General features: G+C 35.2%; 1 protein-coding gene and 1 long non-coding RNA gene across 2 annotated transcripts; one reads left to right on the plus strand and one right to left on the minus strand.

Moving 5' to 3' along the window:
• Positions 1–500: 500 nt before the first annotated feature.
• LOC135932366 (major histocompatibility complex class I-related gene protein-like) lies at positions 501–14,392 on the minus strand. Its single transcript, XM_065469801.1, has 8 exons — positions 14,335–14,392; positions 6,700–6,960; positions 4,096–4,374; positions 3,029–3,331; positions 2,441–2,536; positions 1,575–1,592; positions 1,335–1,403; positions 501–1,008 (listed from the first exon to the last, which is right to left on the minus strand). The coding sequence occupies exons 1-7, from the start codon at positions 14,384–14,386 to the stop codon at positions 1,357–1,359; spliced, it is 1,056 nt and encodes a 351-aa protein (XP_065325873.1). The 5' UTR covers positions 14,387–14,392; the 3' UTR covers positions 501–1,008; positions 1,335–1,356.
• On the plus strand, positions 11,198–13,397 carry LOC134623002 (uncharacterized). The gene is made up of 4 exons (XR_010093194.1): positions 11,198–11,580; positions 11,734–11,776; positions 12,158–12,326; positions 12,811–13,397. It is a non-coding gene; the product is annotated as an uncharacterized LOC134623002 (long non-coding RNA).
• Positions 14,393–15,485: the final 1,093 nt, after the last annotated feature.

The following is a 15,485-nucleotide window of genomic DNA, read 5'->3' on the forward strand; positions in this document are numbered from 1 at the left end:
AGAATTTACAGGAAATGTTACATTTTTGTAATTTATATCGTTATATCGACGATAGATGTCTTAATATCGGGATATGAGATTTTGGTCATATCGCACAGCCCTAATATGAAATTCTTTGCACGGGTGTCGGTACTTTGCTAGGTTACAAGCATTAAGAAATACTAATATTGATTAGAGGGGTTGTTTTTATGGGTTAATGTTTTGTTGACTCCTTCTTATTTTGTGGAAAACAAGGCAGTTTCTCACAGTAATTATCTTTTAGGGTTTGTTTTTCTGTCTATCGAGAATTTTCTGCTAATGAGAAAACCTGATGTAAAAGTGACTCTAAAATAAAGAAAAGTCTTTCCCACACAAAACCAAAATACCTCATCTGAGGGTGTTTTAATAAAATTATTTGGGAGCGAGGTCTGAATATGTGCGCGGTGCTTTTTTTTTTTTTAACTCAGTGTTATTTTACACGTACAAGAGTCGGTGGCGTGTATGAAATTCTTTGCATCGATACTTTGCTAAGTTACAAGCAACAGGATAATCAGATAATCTTGAAATCCTAATGCTAGGTTACAGGCATTAGGGTGGTCAGAATATCGGATAATCTTAAAGGTTTTTATTTTATTGCGTATGTAATAAGAAAGCAAAATAAATCCGCTATTGTAAAAAATAATAGCTCTTTACCGAGAAAATGGTTATCAAGATCTCTGTCATAATATTGATACTAATACTGAAACATTTAAACAGAATTAGATCTTTTTTTAAAAAATTGCCTTTTTTAAACTGAAAACAACATATTCAGAATAATTTAATGCCACTATTATGATGTATATGTTAATGATGTAATGTTTGCCAACTCATTTTCAAACTCCTTTCCATTAAATCTTGACTAATAAGCATCTGCAACTATATTTTAGACTTTAGATCTTTTTAACAGATTTTATGATGTGAACAATCAACAAATTCAATGAATTCCAGTTTATGTAGAAGAACGAGCTGACACGTCTTCTCTCAGGTTCTCTGTAGAGATAAAAAAGAAACAAAATAAATGTTAGGATTAATCAAATCCACAAATAACATATTTACAGTTTCATTAAGATCTAAAATTCTGATTCAATCGAGTATTTACTTCATATGTTTCTGAATGGAATTAACACATTTGTTTTAATTTTGTTAAATCATTTCATGAAACGTTATTTTGAAAGCATCTTTCTCTTAATATGATTTAAAGTTATACTAAAGCACTTTTTTGGTTCTATTTAAACAGGAGATTTTACTACAGCCACTATTTTACATAAGTTTTAAAAGAAAGATAAAACATGAGACACAAATATGAAGTAACTCACTGTGTGCAGAGCTGTTTGTGGTTTAGGCTTTAGGAATCATTTGCTCCTGGACTTCACGGTTCTCTACAGCTGTAGGTCAGAAACACAATGTTAGTCCACATCCTGCTCTCATCTGTCACTTTTACTACAATCAAACACAACAGGAAACAGCCCTGAAAGACTGTTTAGATTAAAGTACAGAAACCCTTTTTAATTTAGTGTAGACAAGAGATTAGAGAAAAGTGACAAAGTTTAACTTACGAGATGGGGGACGTTTGTCTGAAATAAAAAGGAAAAAATACATCATTTTAATAATTTGTTATAAATGTTAACACAATTTTTTTCATGTATTATACAAGGCATGAAACATAATTTCATATTTTCATTTTGTAATCTGGACAAAAGCATTAATTTAATTAGTAAAATTAAAAACATAGACACTGGGCTTACTCACTAATGTGTTTATAGATATATTCTGACTTTTCCCACAAAATGTGCTCGTGTTAAATTTATAAGTAAAGCGACTAAAGGTAGAGAACGTACACATTTCTAATGTAGGTAAAGGTGTACCTTAGGATGTGTTTGTTTGACAGAGTTGATGGTTAAGAAAAGAGAAACAATGTTTGGGTTTCAATAACTGAGTTGGTGGTTATTTTGTTCCTTGACAACCAAACTGTAGCTCAGGTGTAAAAAACAAAACAAAAACAAAAAACAAAAAAACCACAAAGACAGAAAGAAAAATGATGCAGAAAAAAGTAAATAACAGACAAGAAGAAAAAGTGAAGTAACTGGACAAAAATCTACAAGTGGGATAATGCAGAGAAATGAAGGGCAAGTTATGAAACACAACAAGCATGATTAATGAATATATTGAGGATTTAAAAGAGTCTGATCATCCTGCTGGCAGAGAAAGTGTTAAAATACTTTAATATTAACCTGAAGACTCAGCTTACACTGCTTTTGGTTGTTACCTGTTTAATCCTGTGTGCATTGTTTGTTTTCTTTTGAAAACTGTTAATAATGACTTCAATTAAGTCATATTAGTCTTACTATCATTATTATTGTTTGCACTATGTCATCATTGTTGTTGCATTATACAAGAAAAATCCAGGAAGTTTGTTTCTCACCTGTCCTCTTTTTGTAAATAATGAATGTGATCACAGCGATGGCGGCAAGAACAACCACAGCAACAACAACAAGGATGATCAGGGAGAAGGAACTTCCTGTGGATCACAGAACAAACAAAAGGTGAGAACAAAAAGTTTCCAATCAGATAACAATCATGTACAATAGCTTTGTTTATGGTCACTACATGTTTGTCTGACTAATTTTTGTTTTCATTCCAGCAATAAAAGTTCTGCCATTAAATTTAATTTCAATACATTGCCAATAAATTTGAACATAGCAATGTTTCAAAATATACATTTTCCCCCATTTACTATTTAATCTTCTAAAACTGTCCATTAGTCAGATAATCAGTGGCCACACATGAACATGTTTTATATTCATCAATGTTCAGCAAGGAAAAAATGAGGTGGAAAAACACAACTTGGTCTAAACTGATTTAGGTCTTAAAATTATTCTGACAGAAGCTGACAGAAAGAAAATCAAAGCAAACAAACTTTCTCATCCAACATGAGCTACAGGGCTACTGCAGTAATTCAAGTGTGTGTTTCCCATGTTTATCACTCATCTGATCCTGATTCCAGACTCACCTTCATTGGTCTTGATCTCTGATTTGTCCAGTTTGGTGACGATGTCCTCGTTCACACCAGAGAGCTGAAACACACATCTGTATCTGTGCCAGTCTTCAGGTTTGACTGATGAGACATCCAGGTCAACACTCATCTGGAAGGTCCCGTCATTGTTGGTGAGAATCTCTCCTTTGTTCACACCCTCATGAAGCTCCACTCCATCTTTTTTCCAGACCATCTCGGCTCTGTTAGGATAGAAACCTGTAGCGTGGCAGGTGACTGAGGAGAAGGAAGACTTCTGGAGGAGAGACACTGAGGGAAGAACTGGAGAGAGATTAAAATTATCATAAGGAGTGAGAAGGATGGACAGGATTAGAAATGAGTATATCAGAGCTAAAACTGTGGAAGATGATCTGCTATGACGACCAGGAGCAACTTTAAAAGATTATTCTTATTATTATTATTATTTAAACCATACCAATTTCTTTTGATGTGATGTAGTTTATAAAATTAAATTACATTTAAATAATGTGTCAAAATGCCACGCGAAGTGCAATTATATTAACCCTTTCACACATAGGGGTCACTACAGTGGACAACTATTCAAAGGCTGTTTTCTTGTATTTGTGTCAGTGTTGATGGTAAACTTGCACATAAAACACTACAGTGGACACTGATGAGTCACTCCATGCCTTGCAGGGTTATAGTTGTTATAGTTGTTACATATATTGTTATACTGTTGTAAAATATTTTTAAAATATATTTAAAAATATATTTTTGTTATGTTATAGTTTTTACACAGTGTATATTAATTATTCATTTGTCAAATTCATAAGTCAAAATGTTTGTTGTACAACTAAGTGGACATGTAAAAATACTATTTGAAAATGAAAAGTACATGTTTAAAAAAATGAAGTTCAAAAATCTTTTTTTCATTCCTTAAGATGAATAAAAATACTCAAGAAAAAAAAGCCCTGATTGAGGTTTTCATAATTCATGCATGAAAAGGTTAATTTAATATCATATTAAGTAATAAACTGAGACATATGACTTTTGGTTAACAATCTAATTCTGGTCATAGATTTTACTTGTCCTCATCAGAGAGCTCCTCCCATAGTTCACATACTTCTTCAGCCACTCAGGACAAATCTGGGTGAGGTAGTTCTTATACTGTGTGATCGTAGCTTTGTTACTGTCCCACTTCATCTTTGTGATGACAGCCTGTTGTTTTGGAGCGACCCACGTCTCTGTCTTCAGGTCAAAGATTATGAAGTCCTCTCCATCATAACCGTCTTGGCGAAATCCATTCACTTCACCTGTTTCTTCATCCCATTCACAGCCGTACATCCGCTGGACAATGTGAACACCTGACAGAAACACAGAGACAAAGACTGCAGTGAACCAGAGAGAGACTGCAGTAAAGTCTTACACTGACACAGAGACGTGATCAACATATAGAGGATCTACATTTATGGCTGCTTTTGTCTCAGTGGAAGATTTTTAAAACCAATCATCATTAACAATGCAGATTTTAGAAAAAGACACTGGGAAAAAACAGAATTCATTTTCTCCCGTTAGCACATCTACGTCCTGCCTGCAGAGATATCACTGCACAGTTTATCTCTGCTGTTGTAGGTGGAGAAACTTCCTGTGAGCTGCAGGATCAGACAAACACACTAAGCTGGCGTCCTGAGCAGCCGACACAGATCCTGATTCTAGATTTACTTTCCATCCTCTGAAACTCTGCAGCCGTCATCAGTCCAACAAAATCCTCCCTGTGAGAAACTAAACACCAGACTCTCCTGAGGTTTTTCTAGAGGCGTCTCTGTTTAATATGATCATGTGATGTTAATCTAACCTGGAGTTCTACTTACAGTATTTCAGGCTCCAGCAAATGCTTCATGTCATGATTGATGACTATGCAAGAAATACTTTTTGATAAATCAGTTAATTTCTTTTGCTGTGACCTGACAAAAAGGTGAAAAAGATTTCCCTAAGATTTAAAACCATGTTGTCATTTTTATTACATTTACTAAGAGAAGAGGACTGAAACAATAATTCAGACCTTGAATTCGACTCCATGCTGGGACACTTTTGGTGTTTTTCAGCGCTGTGACCAGATCAGATTTTGCACTAAAAATATTAAAAAATTCACGCGTAGATGAGTGACCAAAGCTGTGTTTAATGACCAAAACAACCCGTGGGTTTTTTTCACCGCTCATAGGGAGGCTTTCTGGAAGGGTTCTTGCTGAATTTTACGGCATCCTGATTTAACGACACCACCTTAATAATCAACCTTCAGCCAGTTTATGGGAAAAGTGAGACATTTTAACACTTTACTTTCCTTGATTATATTTTCAGATTGTTGTTTATTAGCAAAAAACCCCAAAAAACATTAAATTTTAAATCTGGGACCAAAAATATTAAACATAGACTGAAACTCATATTTACTGTCTTATTTTTAAATAGGACAAAAATCAGTGTAAAATTTAGAGAAACTGTTAACTGTTAAACGTCTGTCTGTTAGTTTGTGTTTCTTATTTTTGGTCTATCTACTTCTCACCAAACTGTTGTCCTATTGAAGTAAAACTAAAAGTTAAATATTTATTTATTTTCCACAGAGTAGCTTTAAGTTTGTCACCGATTTATTTATGGAACCTCTGCTAATGAAAGACAATCCTGAAAACATTTCCTCATGAAAACGGGCTGAATGTCTGCTTTATTTTCACAATGGTTGATGCATTTAGTTAAATTCATTCATAAAGAGGCCGTGGACAGTGAACGGGTCATTGAGCTGTCTCTACTTTCAGCCTGTTACAAAGTCAACCCTGTTTGATTCTACTTTTTGTATTAAATATAACATCATCATCATCATCATCATTATTAGTATTATTATTATTATTATTATTATGTGTTTAATGGAATCTGGAAAAACTGCTGTCATAACTGTGACATCACAGCACATTCAACATCTCAGCTAGATGATAAATTATTTCATCCTAAGATGCTGTTGATGGTGTCTGACATATTTTCTTTTTCTATAATTTATTACAACATGTGATTATTTGTGAGGGTCGTCTGAACTGAGACACGGAGCGACTTCCTGTGAGCTACAGGAACAGACAAACACACTAAGATGGATCCTGAGCAGCAGACACAGATCCTGATCCTGGGTTTAAGTTTCCATCCTCTGAAACTCTGCAGCCTCTTATTGTTCTAAAAAAAATCGTCTAACTGCGGGAAAACTACACACAGACTATGTTGAGGTCTTTCTAGAAGCTTCCACTGAAGGAGAGTTTCAGTCCAGGATTGTTTTTATTAAAAGTGAAATATTAGTTCACAATAATTTTAAAACAAATACACCTCAGACTGATTATTTAGATCCAGCTGATTTTCTGGAGATTAATTTCTGAATAATCGATTATTAAGAAATTGTAGCAAAAACAACCATCAAGGTTTCAGAGGCAAAAAATCCTAAATATAAACAGAAAACTTCAAATATCATGAATTTATCTTTATTATTTGATTATTGTACTGTAGTTCTACATTCATTATGAATTATTATGTTAATAATTTTAATCAGTAATCTGAATGAAACATTTAATATGTGTGCAAACTTGTATACTACTGTAAACAAAACACACTGAAAACATTAACAGCAAATATCAGTAAAAAATGAAACATGAACAAACCTCCAGTTTGGTTGAAGCGCTGCTTTGCAGTGTCAGTGTTGGCTTTGAACGCCTGCTGGGAACCCCAACAGTTTGCAGTCTCTCTCTCCCAGTACTGCTGATCTGTGTTCTTGGCAATCCAGTCCTGTTTGGGCACCGCTTTCTCCGTGTTGCTGTCATAATAATCAATCTCAACATCATCAACCATCCCAACAACCACAAACTCTGGGAAGTTTGGGACTTGAGAGGACCCAGTGTGGAAATACTTCAGAGAGTGGGTCACTGTAAGAAACAGGTAATGTTGTGAGATCTCAGGAACACAGATTTGTAAATTATTTTATGTTTTAAATAACACAATAACAAAAACTACAGCACATTAAGGACATCCTGTAATAATCCTGCTGTCCCTTCAATAAACACAAAATAGATTTATGAATAGATGTTCAGTGTTTGTTGTAATTTTTCTGATCCTCTTTTCTTCAAAACTTCAAATTCTAGTTTGAACCTGATGGTATGGTGATGGTATGTGTAGTGTACTCGCACTTTACATACATAAACTATCTGATATTATTAAGTAATAATGATTTAATTTGCATCTCAATTCAGTTCAATTGAATTCTATTTTATTTTATTTATACACCCCACAACAAAAGTCACCTCATTGCGCTGTTAATTAAGCAATAACACCAGAAAAACAGTGAACTTCATATCCGGGTGTAACTACTCGTTAGTTACGATATGTGTGCGCATGTTTGTCAAACAGAAAATATTCACAAGCATAACACTGGTGAATAATACTGAAGACAATACAAAGCAGGAGTCTTTTAACTTTTAATAGACTACATCAAATGACATTTGTCTTTTTATATACCGAACAAATCATTTTTAAATAATAGTAAAATAAAAATAATATTTATAAAGATACTTAAATGAACTTTAGTTAACTTTAATGAGCAGCTGTTGTGCGAAAATGTTTTAAACCCTCATGAAAATTAAAATGTTACTTAGTTTTTAAAATAAACATTTTAATTATTGTCACCAGATTATCATCAGACCTCCTCACTGATGTTTTATTTGTTAGACTGTTTGGAGACACAGCAGAGTCACAACGCTTAAAAATGCATCGGTTTAAACCCGGAAATCATCAAATAGTTTGAGACATAAGTCGCCTTGTTTTAATCTTTGCCTTCATCTAAACTTTAATGTTTATTATTAGGTATTGAAAAGATAAACAGACGATTTAATTACCTGTATAATATAATCGATTGTTTCTAAACATTGACATTATCTACACTGTAAAAAAAAAAGTAATATAAAAGTATGTCAAAGGAGTTTGAAAAGAAAAGCGTCTGGACTTCTTACTGTATATTTTACAGTTTTGTACTGTTTTTCTGGAATATCATTAAATTTACATAAGTAGATTGTGATTTTACATGTCAAATGTAAAATAACATAACATCACTGTAAATGTAATAAAACACAATTTTCTTGTTTTTTAAATATATTTTTTGTACATATGCATATTTAGATTGTAAAAATACATTCAGAAATGTATCATAATTTCACAAATATTTGTCTGTTATTTGAGAGAATGATCTGTTAAATTCAAATTTAATACTATGGAAAAATATATAAAATGATCGAAAATTAATGAGAATAATTAATAATTAAAGGAGTATTTGAATTATAATTTTGCTGAAAATTTCATGTCATCTAGGTCTGTTTCAATAATTCAGAGGTAACAAGTGAAAATATAATTAATAGGAATAAAAACTAAAAAAAAACATATAAAACATTGCACGGCCACGCTGTGCTAATTATATATTTAAAAAAATAAATGTAGAGGTAGGAATTGCAATTATTATAAATCTCAAAGTATTCACAACATTCCTGAACAGAAATAGGCCTTTGCACCTGGGGTGAGGGCGTGGCCATGAAAACAATGTGACATGCCATTGGATGTTGGGACACATAATAACATGACGCTAAGCATCGGCCAATGAATGTGAACTAACAACCACAAGGTCGCGGGTATGGCTGTGGAAAGTAGTGATGGTAAACTTGATTCTTTTTACTGAATCGAGTTTGAATGAGTCACTCACCAAAGTGAATCGGGTTTTTTGAGTCATTTGAGTCACTGAGTCAGTTGACCAGAGTGCAAAAAATGTACATTTTCACTCAAACTTAATTTGTTTCTCTTGTCATGTATATCCTACTGCTAAGATGAGTGATTGAAAAAGAAAAACAACTATTTTTATGGAGCAAAAAAGAGCAAAAAAATTCTAAAGGGAACATTTATTTTATTTATTTTTATTTTATTTTAGTAGTATTTTCCTCAAATGTGTCAAATATATATTTTCCCATCTAAATGTCCACTGAGCTGTGAGCCAGGGGGCGGTAATGCGCCTTAACATTGGTTGCCAACCAAGAAAAAGAAGAAGAAGCTGCGAGCCAGGAGGGAGGGGGTGAGTGAGTCCTGAGTGATTCGCTTACCCTACGATTCAGCACAGAAAAGGAGGGGGTGAGTAGCTCAAATGTGCTGTTAGCATGTTAGCAGAGCGATGCTACTGTGAACCGAGGAGCTATTGTCTTGATGTGAGCTTCTACTCAGGGTTTTTTCTTCCAGTTCAGAGCAGAAATGTTATTGTTAAGAAACTGGCTGTTGTTTTTTTCCCCACAGTTTTAATTATAAGCTAGATATATTTCTACTAGAGCTGGGCGATAGAACGATAACGATATGTATTGCGAAATAACTTTTTCTCGATAGAAAAATTAAACTATTGCGATAGGCCTCATCTCTCTTGTCCTCTTAAAAAAAAGAAAAAAAAGAACAACCAATCCAAATTAAGTAGCGCAGAGCCGAACCAATCACAGCCGCAGCGTCACGTCACGTGACTTGTTACGTACAGCACAAGTGCCAAGGCGCACATGTGTATTTGTTTTTGCAGCCGGGCTGCCCAGATAATGGAGGAAATGAGTTTGCTGACTAGAGAAAAATCAACCGAGAGCGTGAGCGAAGGTTACCGAAGAAAAAACCGATGATGCCGGAGAGATTGTCGAACGGAAGGGCCATAGAAGTTCCGTAGTGTGAAGGTATTTCGGCTATTTCAAGTCTGACAAAAAACAGAGTAGCGCGCACTGTAAATTGTGCCTAAAGCAAGTCTGGAAATACAATAAACCGGTGCATGCTCAATCTCTGACTGAGGCTACGTCCACACGTACACGGGTATTTTTGAAAACGGAGATCCACACGTAAACGCAGAAATGAAGGAAAACGCTGCTAGGAACATGCCAAAGCAACAGGTGGCGATATATTCCTAACCGTGTAGAAATGTTGGCCAATCAGAAGTCTAGAAGCCTCGGTGGGAAATAGTAAACAAAGATGGGGCATAGAAGCAGAACCGAGTCGTATTTGTGGAGGGACAGTAACTGTGTGTGTATATGTAAGCATTTAAACACTGCAGAGAGTACAATTAACAGTAACAGTATAGTAGAAATTCATTTCCCCTAAACAATAACGTGGCGCACAGTGTGACGTCAAAAAATGCGCACACCTTTGACGCTGCGTTTTCTCCGTTTTTCTCGTCCACACGTAAATGCAAAAACGGAGTTTTCAAAAATATCCACCCTGGCAGGCATTTTTAGAAATCTCCGTTTTCAGTGACCGAAAACGCCGTTTACGTGTGGACGAAAGGTGCAAATGCATAGAAAAATCTGCGTTTTCAAAAATACCCGGGTACGTGTGGACGTAGCCTGAAAGCGCTAATTCGTCATTCGGCTTTTGTCAGACTAAAGTCACTGTTAAAACTGTTTGAAAAGCTAAGCTATACAACAAGGAGAGATTGAGAATTTCCTTTTAGTTCTCAGTTTATTTGATATTGACAAAAGTTTGTCAATTTTGTCTGTTCTTCTGTAAAACAAACTAAGATTTATTTTTAGAATTAAAATTTTGTTTCTAAGTGGAATTGACAATTTAGTAGTCTGTTTTGTTCACGTTCCTTAAGTACATCTACCCTGTTGAACTTATTATGGGAAATAAATATTTAAATCAAAACAAGCTGCAGATTATTTCACATTTTACTTGTGAGCAACGGCACATTTAAATCTTACAAATATAGTTATTTGGCTTATATCGTGATATATATCGTTATCGCCTGAAATGAAAAAAACATATCGTGATATGAAAAAATCTTATATCGCCCAGCTCTAATTTCTACTAATGAAATTAGTTTGCTAAGAGCAACAGGGATGAGTCAGTGAGTCAGTTGGGCTTGTGAATCATGATTCACGAGTCAGTAAAGTGATTCTCGAGTATTGAACGATTCGTTCATGATTCGCGCATCACTAATGGAAAGCGCGCTGGAAGAGAGAGGTTGGTGAAAGATCATCCATGCAGTGCTGCAAGGCAAGTATATCAAACTCAGCTTAGTAGATTTAACTTGGAATTGCTTGACCACTATGGCTCCTAGTTTACTGAGACGGTAAAAGGCATGGAATCCCTAGCTATGAAGGCAAAGGACGTCGTCTGTCAGTATAAGGTGCAGTTAGCGGCTGGTCTAGCTGTATACTATCTTGCTGGCTAGCAGAGTTGTTGTTCGCTAATTTGTTAGCTGCCAGCTTTCTGTGACCGTGTAAACACAGCAGTTGCTACGCAGATAGTTTCTACACCGCTAATACCCGTTAGGGGCCCCGCGACGACAGCTGCCACTGATGCATTTGTCTTAATGTGAAATTAAGTATGCAACGTAAGAGCTAATAGGCGACCTGTTCCACTCTAGCGACACACCTGCATTCTTGTAGAGAGCTCGTGCGTGCCAAGATGTGCTGCGTGATGAAGAGAGAGAAATAGGAAATAGAAGTGGCCCACTGTGCTAGCTTTGCCCTGTAAAATGTAATGGACAGGTAAGCCAAGTATTTCCTTCTATTTTGTGGAAAGGAAGTAGGGCTAAAGCAGCTGAGGCGAATTATTTGACTACATTTAAACGTACATTGCATACATGTATTTGGATTTTGGCAGGTTTCATGATTCATAAGGTTTTGTTTCTTCCCCTGCAGATTAGTAGCGTGAGTTCTCAAATTTGTTCAGTAAGCTGTAAAGGTGAGTATTGTGCTGCATTTAAGGATGTCAAAAGATTACACCTGTCACAGTTGTGGTGCTTTAATGTAAATATTTGGGCACCCATGGTCAACATTTCAGTTCATGTGAACAGTTAAGCATGTAGAAGATGAAATAATCTCCAAATGGCTTAAAGTTATAGATGACATTTAATTTTAAATAAAATCATTTTCATATTTTTTTAAACAGAAAAGGAAAAGGCCCACAGCAAAAGTTTGGACACCTTGTAGTTGACCGTAGAGCCCAAACTGCATGCCAGTGTATGTAATTGATATACATCAGTTGTAACATTGCAGTTAGTTGTTTGAGTCATGTGTGGACTTGTTTTTTTGTCCCCTTGTCTCTTGTTCATGTACACAACAGGAAACTCTACTTTGGCAGCCGAGCACTTCATGTTATCTGTGGACCAGGCAATTGTGAATGGCCATATCACTATCTTCAGCCACGCACTTATCCTGATGTTTGGCTCTTACTACTGCACGAACATTTCTTATCCAGTAGCCCAGGCAGCAACCTTGGAATTCTTGCAACGGTAAGGCGGCACCAGTCAATTTTATGCATTGAGACATAAGAATGATGAGACAGTGAAATCTAAAGTTATGCAATCCAAATCAAATCATCAGATCTCCTTTCATTTGCAGCTAAAACACATAAGAATGAGCAATGCTTGAGTGTTGAGATGATTTGTAGATTGATAAATCAACAAATAACTAATATTTGCGTTTCAGATGGCTGTCTCTGAAATATCCTTGATTCATGCTCATGTCAAGTTATAGAAAGAGACCTTTGAGTAGTAGATGTTCACAGATGTTTCACTACCCTGAAACAGCATTTGCAATAGACTCACAGGTTAACCAAACATCTTTGCATCACCCCTCTGTTCCACAATGACCTGTATGTCCAAACACGCACTCAAAAGCAAGCTCAATCTACACTTAGATTCATTGCAAATGTAAAAAAACACATACAGTCCAGTCCTCAGTTTCTTAATGAAGTTGTTGTTTTTCATTCGACAGATGCCTTAAGATAAACGCCGACAAGGGATCCAAAGTGGAGTGGAACACGTCTAAGAAAAACCTTGCAGTCAATCCAAAGGTTCTGACGTTGATCGCCAAAATTGCGGACTATGAGTGGAGAGCATAAAAAGTTCTTATTTTTATCCTGAGGATAACATAATCTGCTGTTCAGTAGCACTGGTCTCCGGTTCATGGTCAATGTCAACAGCACAGGTGGCCTGCTTGATAGGGGAGAAGTGAAATATAGGCTGCAAATCCTATTCACATTTAGTTGGTATGTTACTGTCTGCTGACAGGCTCTCTGTCACTCTGTCCTGCTTTAGGTGTAGCATTGTCTTAAGTATTATCTTCATCTCAGTTCATTGTAATAGGCTATACATTGACACTTGTGGTGCTTGCTCTGCAAACACAGTCCCATTCGTTCAGTTATTTTGGTAAAAGTTTGTGTTAAAGTGACAACTTACAACATATCAATACTTATCAGTTAAGTATAATCAGCATAACAATGACGCTTTTGTTTTACTCGAGTTGTTCTTTGCATATGATTACTTTGCAAATTTCTCCAAGGGAACCCAAATGGCCAGCAGCAGCCCTGAATGTGAGTCTATGTGCCTTTGTTTATACATAAGTGTTAGTTGTTCTTGGATTGTTCCAGGAAGGGTTATCTTTTTGTCAATAAAATCCATGTTAATGATTGAAACAATGTCTCATGTCTTATAAGTAAAATAAACATCTACAAACTGCTCATACACAACATATGATCAAGAATTAACATAATCTTGTAATTATAATCAGGGGTTTTGTTTAATAAGGGTTCTTTGGGTGTTTTGTGACAGATAAAACCCACAATCTTACAGGGAGCACACTTAATTCAAACTGAAAGTCCAGTAAATATTCAGGAAATTTATGTTAAATTACACTTCAAATCTAAATTTACATGTGATATTATGTAAAATTAACAGTGAATTGTAATTTTAAAGCCAATATCTAGTTTTTTTAAATGTTTTGAAAGATAAATTATTTTGTGCTGCATAATGTAGTATTACATCAAATATAATTGAATATACAACTTTTTTTTTTACATCAAATAATGTTATTTAACCCAACTGTTAACTGTATATTTCTGTAAATTTAAGCATTATTATTCATATTGCCACATTCATTGACCTTGTTTATAGGTAATTTCATTGTTTAATCACATTAAAATGTTCCTAATTTAATGTTTAAAAGCACTTGAAAAAGGCAAAATCCCATGTAAAATTAGGGCAACAAATTGTATTTTCCTTACTGAAAATAACCGTATTTTTATGAGGAAGTTATTTTCTGTTATTTTACGGTATTATTTTGGCGCCCCAGCTGCCAGAATATTACTGTTTTTTTAAGATGTTTTTTTTAACAGTGTACTAGGATCCATTAGAACTAAATGTTTAGCGTATTTCTGGGGAGCAAACAGTCCGTCCATTTGTCTTTCAAATTACATAAATCTGACATATAAAAAGACAGAAATATAACAGTCAAACTGACCTGCTGCTGCCCCCTGTATTCCCAGGAGAAGAAAGAAGATGAAGGCCTTCATCTTCTTTCTTCTTTCTTCATCTTCTACATTGTGACCATAAACAGCCAAACCTTTAACAGACTTTATTTGCTTGTCCAGAAAAAGCTAAAGCTAAAATGGAGAACCAGGAGAAACGTCACCATTAGCCTCGATTAGAGCCAATAGGGATTTACTCTGAGAGTAAACGTCGTTTAAATCTGGGGTAAACCTTTAGGGTTATCAACGAAACTGAAAGTAAAATATCTTCATATGAACCAGTTTATCACGAAGGGAAGGTTAGTTTCATCTGGTCTTTATAAATTTTTATGTTATGACAGGTGTAGTTCATGTTATGTTGGGTATACACTGTATAATTTATTTTCTATTCAGGGGATAAAACCTTGTTAAGTTTCTCAGTGGAGTGATTTGTATTAATTTTAAATGCATACACTGTAAAAAATCAAACTTGCAATTGCTGAGCTTACAGTCATTTCTTTCACAATTTAACAATAAAAGCTGAGTTGCCCCATAAACTCAAATACATTAAGGGTTTCAACTAATCCTTTAACGTTTTGGAGCAAAAGTTGGTCTCAGATAAAATTTATTGCTGGCAAAATGAATGAATTCAAGTTTTACATGAGTTGAAGCTGTTGGCGCCTTTCTGTGCCTGAGCACGCATGCGCATCTCATATTTTTGGATACTACGGGGTCTATTTTGCACTTTTGCAAGGACTGAAAGCCACCTGGCCGTCTGCCTTAATGCGAACACGAGGCTTTTTACACCAGGAGCTGGACGCTAGTGATGGGATTTCCAGCTCTTTTTAGAGAACCGACTCTTTCGGCTCGACTCACTAAAAAGAGCCGGCTCTTTCGGCTCCGAACCGGCTCCTCAGGTTGTTTTGTTGCTTTAATTAATTTATTATTAACAATAATATAAAATTATGCATAAAAGGAATTACTAATGTAAAAAAAAAAGTGGTTTTGTTTATATATGTTTATATATAAATATATGCGGTGGCCCCTAGAGACAAAGCACGTGCAAACTCCAAAACACATTTCTAGCGTTAACTGAACTTCCAAAACAGAGCTACCTAGATCACTTAAATTACACAATTGAAAGCATATGTGTATTGTTTGTGTA

This window comes from Pelmatolapia mariae, unplaced genomic scaffold (genome assembly GCF_036321145.2).
Source record: "Pelmatolapia mariae isolate MD_Pm_ZW unplaced genomic scaffold, Pm_UMD_F_2 NODE_ptg000329l+_length_72278_cov_1, whole genome shotgun sequence".
Taxonomy (NCBI): domain Eukaryota; kingdom Metazoa; phylum Chordata; class Actinopteri; order Cichliformes; family Cichlidae; genus Pelmatolapia; species Pelmatolapia mariae.